The sequence below is a fragment of the Rhineura floridana genome, chromosome 3 (assembly GCF_030035675.1).
Source record: "Rhineura floridana isolate rRhiFlo1 chromosome 3, rRhiFlo1.hap2, whole genome shotgun sequence".
In the NCBI taxonomy this organism is placed as follows: domain Eukaryota; kingdom Metazoa; phylum Chordata; class Lepidosauria; order Squamata; family Rhineuridae; genus Rhineura; species Rhineura floridana.
The window spans coordinates 62,446,907-62,459,175 of record NC_084482.1 but is presented as its reverse complement, the minus strand read 5'-3'; the positions used below and the strand labels follow the sequence as shown (position 1 = coordinate 62,459,175).

The following is a 12,269-nucleotide window of genomic DNA, read 5'->3' as shown; positions in this document are numbered from 1 at the left end:
AAAGTTGCGAGATGCCTTCAGAGTGAGAGTCTGTAATTGGCAGAAGGCTGGCCCTCCTTGGGTGTGAGACAGAGGGGGAGTAGATGTGCATTCTGTTGAAAAATATTGAGTGGGTCTGACTGTTCCCAATTCTGTCAGAGGCCTACCAAGATAACTGGTTCAGTTAGGTTTTGTTGGTGGGCTCTTGTTGGGTCCATATCAGGTGTTTAGGAGGAGTCTTAGTAAGGAGGAACATGGGTGATGCTACTCCAATTTCAGTGATTACGGGCAGAGGGAAATATAGCCATGGGGAGGTGGTGAATTACCCGAGAAGGCGAAGGCAAGGCTATCTGCACCTTGTTCCTTGCTGCCACTCCTCTCATGGATTGGTTCCTCGTTGCTCATCTGCTGTGCCCACTGGCCTGTGTGTGTTGTTGTTTAACGCCAGATCGGTACATAATAAGACCACCCTCACCCATGACTTGATTGTGGATGAAGGTGCCGATTTGGTGTGTATTACCGAGACCTGGGTGGGTGAGCTTGGAGGAGTTGATCTAACCCAACTTTGCCCGCCTGGATACTCGCTGCAGCACCAGCACAGGCTGCAGGGATGGGGGGGAGGAGTTGCTGTGGTCTACAGAACTTCCATCTCTGTCACCAGGAAACCACTCTGTCTTGGAGCTGGCTGTGAGGGCCTGCACCTGGTGTTGGGCCAAGGAGACAGCAAACTAGGGTTGCTGCTGGTGTACTGTCCACCTGCTGCCCGGCAGCTTCTCTGACCAAGCTGGTGGAGATCGTCTCAGCTGTGGCATTGGAGCAGCCCAGAACGATAGTGCTGGGTGATTTCAATGTCCATGCAGAGGCTGCCTCTAGTGTTCCGGCTCGGGACTTCATGGCCTCCATGACGACCATGGGGCTGTCTCAAGTTGTTACTGGCCCAACACATAGGGCAGGGCACACCCTCAATTGGTTTTTGCTCCAGATGAAGGAAGGGGTGGTCTGGAGATGGCAGGGTGGATGTCGCCCCATTGTCATGGCCAGATCACTTCCTGGTGAAGTTTAGACTTATGGCTCCGATCCTTCCCTGCAGGGGTGGTGGACGGATTAAGATGGTCCGCCCCTGGAGACTAATGGAATTCACTGGATTCCTGAATGCCCTGGGGGAGTTCCCAGTAGCTAGAGCAGGTGACCTTGTTGAAGCCCTTGTCACACTGTGGAACAGCGAGGTGCATCGGGCTCTTGACACGGTTGCCCCTGAGCGCCCTTTCCAGCACTGTGGAGCCCGGCTTGCACTTTGGTACACCAGTAAGCTAAGGGCAATGAAGCGGGCTGGACAACGGCTAGCGCGCAAGTGACAAAAGACGTGCTGTGAGGCTGATCGGGCACAAGTAAAACATCATAACTGTGCCTACTGTGTGACGGTGAGGGTGGCGAAGAAGGCCCATTTCTCTGCCTCCATCACATCCTCAAGTAGCAGTCCGGTGGAGCTTTTCCGTATTGTCAGCGATCTGTTGACATCAACTCCAGGAAATGGAGTTTTAGACCCTTCAGAGACCCACCGTGAATTGTTTGCAAGGCATTTTAAGGGTAAAGTTTCTCGCCTCCATAGCAGTCTTGATGCCCCATCTACATATACTGTAGTCCCCAATGAGGTGTCCAGTGCAACTTCTGCTGCAATTTCTTGGGAACGGTTTCAGTTGTTGATGCGGCCTGATGATGTGGACAAGGTGCTTGCGATGATGCGGCCAGCAACGTGTCTTCTTGACCCTTGCCCTTCTTGGCTTATTAAAGCTTGCCGAGGAGGTCTGACTGAGTGGATCCAGGGTGTGGTCAACACATCATTGTGGGAGGGAGTGGTTCCAGCCACCTTGAAAGAGGCGGTGATTCGACCACTCCTGAAAAAGCCCACCCTGGACTCGTTGGTTTGTGACAACTATCGACCGGTTGCAAATACCCCCTTTTTTAGGTAAGGTGATTGAGAGGGTTGTGGTGCAGCAACTGCAAGTACTCTTGGATGAAACAGATTATCTTGACCCATCCCAGTCTGGGTTCAGGCCTGGTTATGGGACTGAATCAGCCTTGGTCGCCCTGATGGATGACCTTTATTGGGAGAAGGACAGGGGGAGTGCGACCCTGTTATTCTTACTTGATCTCTCAGCGGCTTTTGATACCATCGACCATGGTATCCTTCTGGGCCGACTTGGTGAGCAGGGTATTGGAGGCACTGTTTTACAGTGGTTCTGATCCTATCTCCAGGGTCATTCTCAGAGAATAGCATTGGGTGACTGTCTTTTGGGCCCCTGGCAGTTGTGCTGTGGGGTGCCACAGGGTCCCATCTTGTCCCCTATGCTGTTTAACATCTATATGAAGCCCTTGGGAGCAGTCATCAGGAGCTTTGGGGCGAGGTGTCAGCAGTATGCTGACGATACCCAGCTCTATTTCTCCGTAACATCTGAATCAGGAGAGGCCGTGCAAGCCCTGGACTGCTGCCTGGACTCGGTGGTGGGCTGGATGAGGGCCAATAAACTGAGTCTGAATCCTAGCAAGACGGAGGCGCTGTAGGTTGGTGGTTCCCAAGTTTGGATAATTGGTCAGTTGCCTGCTTTGGACAGGGTCATACTCTCTCTGAAAGAGCAGGTCCGTAGCCTGGGGGTGCTCCTGGATCAATCTTTGTCGCTAGAGGCCCAGGTGACCTCAGTGGTTAGGAGTGTCTTTTACCAGCTTTGGCTGGTGAGACAGCTGTGGCCGTTTCTGGACTGGGATAGACTGACCACTGTTGTCCACGCACTGGTAATCTCCAGGCTGGAATTCTGTAATGTGCTCTATGTGGGGCTGCCCTTGAGGTTGGTCCGGAAGCTGCAGCTGGTGCAAAATGCGGTGGCAAGACTGCTCACTGGAGCAGGGTATTGCCAACATGTCACCCTGCTGCTGAAAGAATTGCACTGGCTGCCAATTTGCTACCGGGCCAAGTTCAAGGTTCTAGTTTTGGTGTACAAAGCCTTATGCAGCTCAGGACCAGGATACCTGAAAGACCGTCTTACCCCTTATATACCCAGTCGATCACTGTGCTCTGCAGGTGAGGGCCTGTGTCTGTGTCAGAATTGCTTAATATGTTTTTTAATAATGTTTTTAACCCTTTTAAAAAAGTTTTTAAAATGTTTTTAATGCTGTTTTGTCTTAATGTATTTTAAGATTTGTTTTTATGATGTTTTAAAGTGTTTTTAGTGCCTTGTTTGCCGCCCTGGGCTCCTGCTGGGTGGAAGGGCGGGATACAAATTAAATAAATAATAATAATATTAACCAAAATGACCCAGTTGCCCATCCTTTCAGATAAAGGGTACCTGCAACATGCAATGCATCGTAAGTTCCTAATACATTGTTCAAAATTATTGGTTCAGATTGCTTCCTCCTGTTCTGTGTCAAGGAAACCAGAGCCTCTTGCTAGGGAGAGGCTAGGAAGCTCTTCTCTTTTTTTTCTAGCAACAAATGGCTCAGCCAGCCAGTTGCTTATAAGTTGGAAGGATTCTGGAAGTGCTACTCCAGCTCTTTGATACAGCAGTGAGATGCTGGATGATAAGGGGAAAATAAGAGACCTTACGGCCCAACCAGATCCTTTTTTACTCATGAGTGAGAGTAGTTTCTCATACAGTGACTATTTTCACATGTTATGCTAACCCAGGGGTGGGGAATCTCAGGGCCAGAGGCTGAATGCAGCCATCCAGTCTTCTCTGTCTGGCCCTCTGTATTCTTTTCAGGCCACACCCCCTCCCCAGCCACAACTGGTATTGGTCTCGCCTTGCATTCTCTTTGAGTGTTTTTGCGTGGCTGGAATGCATCTTTGAACTCTTAACAATTCTTGCTTGCCTGGATAGAGGACAGAGAGGGGTATTTGAGTGTGTGCAGATATTAGCTTACTGTACAAAGATAAATTTACATTCATTGGTTCTGCCCATTTTTGCCTCTGGCCTCGCCCAGCAGTGGCATGTGGTCCCCCAAGAAGGTTTTGCAGAAGTAAATGGTCCTCAGGCTGAGAAACCTGTGTTAAACCATGTTGTTGTTGTTGTTGTTGTTGTTGTTGTGTACCTTCAACTAAATTTCAACTTATGGTGACCCTATGAATCAGTGACCTCCAAGAGCATCTGTCATGAACCTCCCTGTCCAGATCTTGTAAGTTCAGGTCTGTGGCTTCCTTCATGGAATCAATCCATTTCTTGTTTGGCCTTCCTCTTTTTCTACTCCCTTCTGTTTTTCCCAGCATTATTATCTTTTCTAGTGAATCATGTCTTCTCATGATGTGTCCAAAGTATGATAACCTCAGTTTCATCATTTTAGCTTCTAGTGATAGTTCTGGTTTAATTTGTTCTAACACCCAATTATTTGTCTTTTTCGCAGTCCATGGTATCCACAAAGCTTTCCTCCAACACCACATTTCAAATGAGTTGATTTTTCTCTTATCCACTTTTTTCACTGTCCAGCTTTCACATCCATACATAGAGATCGGGAATGTGGTCTGAATGACTGAATGATCCTGACTTTAGTGTTCAGTGATACATCTTTGCATTTGAGGACCTTTTCTAGTTCTCTCACAGCTGCCGTCCCCAGTCCTAGCCTTCTTCTGATTTCATGGCTATTGTCTCCATTTTGGTTAATGACTGTGCCGAGGTATTGATAATCCTTGACAAGTTCAATGTCCTCATTGTCAACTTTAAAGTTACATAAATCTTCTGTTGTCATTACTTTAGTCTTTTTGACGTTCAGCTGTAGTCCTGCTGTTGTGCTTTCCTCTTTAACTTTCATATTTGATACTTTGATATTCTCCCTCCAATTTTCACACCTCCTTCATCTTGGTCCAATCCCGCTTTCCGTATGATATGTTCTGCGTATAGATTAAACAAATAGGGTGATAAAATACCCACCTGTCTCATACTTTCTGATTGGGAACCAGTCGGTTTCTCTATATTCTGTCCTTACAGTAGCCTCTTGTCCAGAGTATAGGTTGTGCATGAGGACAATCAGAAGCTGTGGCACCCGCATTTCTGTTCAACCATGGTTGACGTTTGACATGAACAAGCAGTGTGCTGGTGCACGCTGCTAAAAAAAGTCCCCACTTTGTTCCTTTCTTGCTGCATGAGGAGCAACATATCACAAGCCTTGGCTTGTTGTATTGTCTGAACCCAGGCTCAGGGTTTGTTTCTTTCCAAACAAGCCATAAACAGTAGGCCAAGAACAAATGAGCCTTCTGTTGTGGCCCCTGCTATGGCCTGGAGCAGGTAAGAAGGATGGTGGGGACTTTCAATCAGTGTGCATTGTCCATTCCCTTTTAATGTAACACATGAGCTAGGCCTCAATGTGTTCTCGGGTAAATGCATTCTATCAGTTATGAGTGGCATGTTTTTGGCTGCTTTTGTTTGTTGCATATTTTGATATGATTGGTGTTCTGCACCACATCCTGGTATCTGCACAGATGAAGGGTGGGCTGTTAATATTTTTAAAATAAATAAACATAAACATTGCTGCTTTCACCTTTTAAGATACACAGAAGCAGAGGTATGATCCTTTCCTGCTCACTCCTGTGTATTTAAAAGGAACAAGTGGAAAATAATAATACATATATAAGCCCTTCACAGTTGACTTGGGTATTCCCACTAGACTACAAATTGCTGCATAAAAAAGGACCCTACGATATGAACTGAATGCATAAGACCAGTGGTCCAGGCAACAAAGCATGAAACTTAACCCATCATTTATGCCATAAGTGATGGGTAAGATTCTTGCATTGTTGCCCGATCACTGGTCTTCACAACTGAGAGAAGGGTCATAGCTCAATGGTAGAGCATTATCTTTGCATGTAGAAGGTAGCAGGTTCAATCCCTGGCATCTCTAGGTAGGACTATCTGAAATTCTGGAGAGCCGCTGCCAGTCAGTGTAGACAATACTGAACAGTTGGACCAATGGTGTGACTCTGTATAAGGCAACTTCCTATGTTACTGTGGGAGGATTGAGAATCATTCTACACAGAACCATTCTACAGTGTGTTAATCATGTCTGTGAGTATCTGTGATTATAAGACAAAACACTGGATTGCTAGATTGAACAGTCTTTTGAAAAATGGACAACTTGGGAAACTTCTGAATCTTAACCTTTATTCATTCACTGCTCCATCTTTGGATTTGTCTAGGAATCAGAACTGTGCACTCATGTTTTTCCCCTCTTTGCAGTGTTTAGGGTCAACATATCCCACAAAAGTTTAAAAAATGGAAAAGCAAAGCTGATCAAATGGGTAGCCTTCTAATGTGTTGTCCATTGTCAAAATCAAATAAACAAACCAGCTTCTGGTTTGATACTATTTATGCACAAAAATAATGTCCATGTTCCAACAAATCTCTTGATTGTAACATCTTGAAATGTAAAGAGCTTTTCATTGTAGTTTGAAAGAGCTTGTGAAGTTGAAATGTGCTATATTAAGTAACTGCTTATCTTTTAAATAATATTTGCTTGGAGTTGACATCTAATTAATAGCTGGTTCTTTTAAATTTTTAGGACATTTTTTAATTTGTCCTTCATCAATGGCTCCCAGGGCGAATTACAACTTTATTTAAAATAACAATCCAACAAAATAAGAGCAGATAATAAAATAAACAAAATACAGAATAAAATTTTCAGCACACCTGTACTGTCAGCAGACTAATATCCCACACATGCCCAAGCCAGGAGACATGTTATAACCTAGTGCTGAAACTGTCAGCAATGTTGGCATCATACTTTCAGGGGGATGACATTCCATAACGGAGACATTGCTGCCAAAAAGGCCTTATCCTGTGTTACCACCTGATGAACTTCTCTTGGTAGTGGAACAAGAAGAAGACACTGAAGAAATTTTCAACCTGTAAAAAAGTCTCTCCCCCCCCCTCTCTCCTCCCTCCTTACGGTTTTTGAGCCACTTGAGACCAACTTCAGTCTATTCTCCCAATTAATTTCTAATGTCTGGATTACGTTAGGACCAAAGTAATCAAAACCCTAGGAAGAATGATCAGGTTATACGTGCTAAAAACATCAGTGCCTTGTTCTTTACTGGGGTAAATGTCCACCAAGTCTGCTTTGAGAATGTTACAGCCTTGACTTTAGGTTGCTGTTGTTTTTAAATCTACTTAAACTAGCTGTAAAAATCAGAGTAGATACTGTAGGCCAACCTTTCCCAACCTTTGGGTCCCCAGATGTTGTTGGACTAAAATTCCCATTAGCCCCAGCCAGCATGGCCAATGGTCAGGAATGATGGGAGTTGTAGTCCAGCAGCATCTGAGGACCCAGAGTTGGGAAAGACTACTTTAGGCCACTTGGGGAGATGTGTGTGTTATGATGATAATAGCTGCTTCTAGGAGTGTCTTTAATTGAAAAGCAATATTAAAATTGTGGTAGGCAGCAGTTTATGAGCAAGGCCTGTCTTCTAGTGCTGAGTTTTGCTTTGCTGTTCTAGAATTTCCCTGATCAACGATTCTAATTTAGTAAGCTACTGTTGAGAATCTAAATCTTGCTTTGCTCTCTCTAGGCGTCTTGGTGCTGAGCTTGGAAAATCTGTGGTGTATCAAGAAACCAATGGAGGTAAATCAAGGTTTTTATTTTTAATTTGTAGAGTGTCTACTGAAAAACAGCCTATAGATTTTAAAAATCCCATGAAGAAAATATCCATTTTTGAAGTCTCAAGACCATTTTCCCATGGACTGTTAGAAAACCACTGAGATGAGCCTTTTTTGTTGTTGTTTTCTAGCTGCTTCCACAACACTTAATTTCCACTGAAATTAAATTGCTAAAATATATTTGTCAATGACTGGGTGAGCCACTGACAAATCTATTCAATCTGGGTGTATTTCTGGGTGTTGTTGACTTCTCATGCTCTTTTTACCCTTGTAAAATCTAATGGCTTTTTTTGCTATGTAGTTTTGATAGTGGTTTTTTTATTCATATCCCATTTTTCCTCCAAGGAGCTCAAGGTGGCACACATTGGTTTTCCACCCTTATTTTATCTTTCCAGCAACGCTGTGAGGTATGATATTAGTGACTATCTGAATGTCTAGCCACTATACCACATCACTTAAGGAGTTTTTCTAAATGTGCGTTCTTGAAAGATCTTAGATCCAAGCTAGCATTTTACAAACTGAAGGGTGTTTCACATGTTCGTCATGAAAGCCAGGAAGCCACAGTCAGTCTGTAGACATATCTGTAGTTTAAACCAAGCTGAGCTTTAAAAAAAAAAATCCAGACAAGATTCCCTGTTTTCAAATACATCCAGAGCATAGCTGATACACAATTCTATAGTTATGTCAGAACAGGGACATTCAGGATTGTATCCAAGATGACATTGTGCAGGGCCTGAAGGAGAGAGGAGGGAAAGTGAAAATTCCATCCTCCTATCGCAGAGGTGGAGAACCTATTTGACTTCACAGACTAGATCACATCTCATCTTTCCTCCAAGGAAGTGATCCTTATCAGGATCTGCCTTGTGGGCCAAATTTGACATGTATGCCCACCTGTCAATCACATAACATCACATGATTGGCAGGTGGGTGGGAGCACCTATCTGTCAAAATCCCTTGCACTTCCCTTAAGTCTCCACAGTTGGGGTCTAAAGGGTGAGGGTGGTGAGAGACTTGAAAAAGCCTCTCCCCCTTTAAGTTCCTGATTGTGGAGAATGAAAATGGAAGTATGAGGAGACCTGAAAAGGCTTTAAGACAGCCCCTGGTCTCTTGTTTGAGCAAATGGGAGTGCAGGAGCTATGTTAAAGCCTTTGCGGAAGCCTCTTTGAAGTAGCTTGCCCACGAGATCTGCTCCAAAGGGCATTTTTGCACAGGGCTTTAATCTCCACTTAGTGATTAGCAGGGATTAAATCCTGTGTAATCTTGTTCCCTCCTGGGAACAGGAGTGTACAGCCAAGGCAGGATTAAACCGTGTCCTCCTGCCCATCAGCTGATATCACTAGTTATGTCAGCTGATGGGCAGGTGGATGTGGTTTGGGGAAAATGGCCTCAGGGGCCATGATTGGACCAGAGGCCAGAGGTTTCCCAGCCATGTCTCAGCATACGTCTCTTGTTCTAGTGGATACTGCTGTCAGTGATATATCTGCTCCAACATGTTTAACTTCCATTAGCTTGTTTGCCAAATCAGCAGTGCAGCAACTTTGCAAGGAAGTAGTGTTATTGGTAAGCTCCAGAACTGAAATGACATAAAATAACAACATAGCTAAAAACATACTTCAAGGGGGTAAGCTGTTGATCTCAATATATTGTTGGGCTACAGCTGCCATCTTCCCTGATTGTGGACCATACTGGCTGCAGCTGATGAGAGTTGGGAGTCTAACATCCAGAGACCACAGGCTCCCCATTCCTGACTCAATCCGAATGACTACCTAAACAGTGGTCATTGCTGTTCGTGACAATGAATTTACATGGTTTTTTATCACAAAAGTGGTCCCAAAGTAGTTTTCAGACCAATAAAACAATACCAGTGCTATAGTACACTTATAAAAATTCTGTACATAATTCTATACTTCTGTATTGTAAGAAGTAATGTGTGCAGTGTTGCTTTGTGAGGCTGCCTGATTCCCCCCCCCACTTTCTCAACAAAGATGGGAAGTCTGGGGGGTGGGGAAGAACAGTTAGAGAATGGCATATTTATTTCTTTTTAAAAATATATATTTCCCACCGACTGGTATTGTACTGTAGTGGAGTGGTAGCTGGGTTTGATGTTAGGGGCTCGGACTCCACCTCTTAATGTACTCAGCTTTGTGACCGTGGTCAAGTCCCTTTGTCTCCATCTCACCTATGACTGCCTTTCCAGCATTGGCCAACCATGTGTCTCTGGGATGTTGATGAGCAGAGCATCAGGGCGTGTTCCCCTGTTTGTCCTCAGCATGTGGTTTTTGAAAAAGTATTCTGCCTGTCAACATGGACAATTGGTTATCATGCTGATGAGAAGGGGCATCCATGGGCAGAACTTAGGTGGGACAGGCTGGAACAGATTCAGAGGGGTGGAGCTTTGGGGCTGTGGTGGGAGTGGCTTGGTGGGGTGGGTGTGACTTGGACTACTCCAACCTGTTTGAAGGCAATAGCAGTCCCTGCCCACATTCAGTGCATCTAAACCACATGTCCCTGTCCACTGATCACGACTTTGATATGAATCCTTTCTCTTCCAGACCACTCTAAAGTGTAAAGTTATTTCCAAAGCAAGTTGAACCCTGACGGGACTTTTAAAAAATATTTAAATACATCAGGTAGACTTTAACTATCAGTTTATCTCAAATATCTACTTGGGAAGTGTTTTAATATTTTAATTTTGTTGAGTCTCTTAACTAGCCCTCCCATCCCAGTAGGTACTGTTGGACTAATGTGCAAGGATTATGTTTAAAGATCTGTGCCTCCTTTACAGAAACAAGGGTTGAAATAAAAGAATCTGTTCGAGGCCAGGATGTGTTCATTATTCAGACAATTCCCAGGTAAGGGTTTGTGGGGTTTTGTTTTGTTTTGGTGGATTGACTTTGAATTGGTAAAAACCCAGATTCTTAGATATGTAGAAACTCTTGTTGAGTGAGTTTGTTCTGGGGTCTTTTCTCTCCATCTACATGTGTAAATACACTTTTGCCAGCCCTACTACCAATTTGGCTTTCATTAACAAGAGAGCATGATGATGTTGACAATGCAACTAAATCTCTTGCGTTTGCAGTGTGGACTTTAAATTGGACAGCTTAATGTGGGACTGAATGTGACTGCAAATGAAACTTGATGAGATTCCTTAGTCTGTGAAGCTCTCCTAAAGACTCTCGTAATTACTCTCTACCACTTCCTTGCTCTTTTGGGATCTCTTTTTTCTTAAGATTGCTGCTCCTTTAACCAGATTATTCTTTATAGCAGAACTACATAATAAAATGCCTGTAGACAGCAATACATCTGCTTAATAGCCTTTAGTGCTGTTTAGTTTCAAAATATCTGCAGAGGAGTTCCCTGCCTTCCCGATTGTGTGCTTTAGATCACAAAATGATACCATGTTGTCTGGGATTTTATTTTATCCTTTCCCTTTGTGGAGTGTATCAGCAGTGGCTCTGCAGTTGCTTTTGTCTGCTGTACAGTTGCTGAGCAACTTTGGAAATAGGGCAGAATAGAAATTTAATAAATAATAATACCCAAGTGACAGCAAGGATAGTGCTTTGGGGGGGTTGGTTTGTAGTGTTGGTAGGATCTAAATTGCACACTAGCTGTGATTTAACAGTTCTGATGTACGTATAAGGCAGCCTTTCAGATAGGTCTATAAAAGCCATTTACTTCCTTCCCCTCCAAAATGTGGTGTTGCTTGCTTGCTTACACATATCTAGGTTAGTAACTTGAAGAAATACCCTTGAAGAAATACCCTTGAAGAAAAAAAAATGAACCAATACTGTTCTAATTCACACAAATTTCAGTTTGCCTGAAATAAGTGCTTAATTGCAACAGAAGGACAGGCGAGTAGCTGATTATGTGGTTGGTATGATGGCTGTTGAACTAGCACTGTACTACTCATGAATGGTGAGTGAGACTAGATGGGAGTAACCTAGCTGGTATTCTACCATGGGTATCTATGATGCAAGAAACAGGGCTGGTTGCAGTATCAACTCTCTTCTTCTCAACCTCTCCAATTTTTACAATTTTAACCTGGACCTATGTCATGTGCCCAGAGATGTGAAGGCCTGGAGGGGGGCGGGGAGGAAAATTTCAGGGAGCAAAATGTGGTTTCTCTGGAGTTTTTCTCACCAGTCTTTTCTTCTTCTTTTTTGCTTTTTCCAAAAAAATGGAAAGAAATGTTTCCCCCCCTAATATTTCAGGGTTTTTTCTGTGCCTTTACATCTTTGCATGTACCTGAAGCATCTCAGCTGCTATTGTTCATACTTGGTCATTATGATTTTCAGTTCAAAACCATACAACAGAACTTAATAGCTTGTGAAACGCATAGTCCTGGGAAACAGTCGCTGTCCTTCCTTACCCTCTGCCACGTTAGCCATAAAAGGGGGAAATGGTGTACTGTTAACTTCTTGTCTTAATTGCTTGGGGGTAGGGGTGGCTTTATGTAATTCTTAGCTTCTTCCTTGATTGTGAACAAAGCTTTTTTGTGTATAAAACAGTGCAGCATGGTGGAGGCAGTAGGACCAGCCAATTTGGAAAACGTTCACAAATACGACAAGATAAATTGTGTGGTTTTTTCCCCAAGGAAAAAATGAGAGCAGAGGCTAAAACACGAAATGAGTAGCATATCTTTGAAAGTCAGAAGAG

At 43.8% G+C, this 12,269-nt stretch overlaps 1 protein-coding gene across 5 annotated transcripts in view; it reads left to right on the top strand.

Moving 5' to 3' along the window:
• Nucleotides 1-12,269, top strand: part of PRPSAP1 (phosphoribosyl pyrophosphate synthetase associated protein 1) — a 50,440-nt gene that overhangs the window by 18,200 nt on the left and 19,971 nt on the right. For all 5 annotated transcript variants that reach the window (XM_061616297.1, XM_061616294.1, XM_061616296.1 and 2 more), the window contains 2 exons: nucleotides 7,526-7,578; nucleotides 10,399-10,465. In XM_061616297.1, the coding sequence (XP_061472281.1) occupies nucleotides 7,526-7,578; nucleotides 10,399-10,465 (120 nt within the window). The remainder of the gene's footprint in view (nucleotides 1-7,525; nucleotides 7,579-10,398; nucleotides 10,466-12,269) is intronic.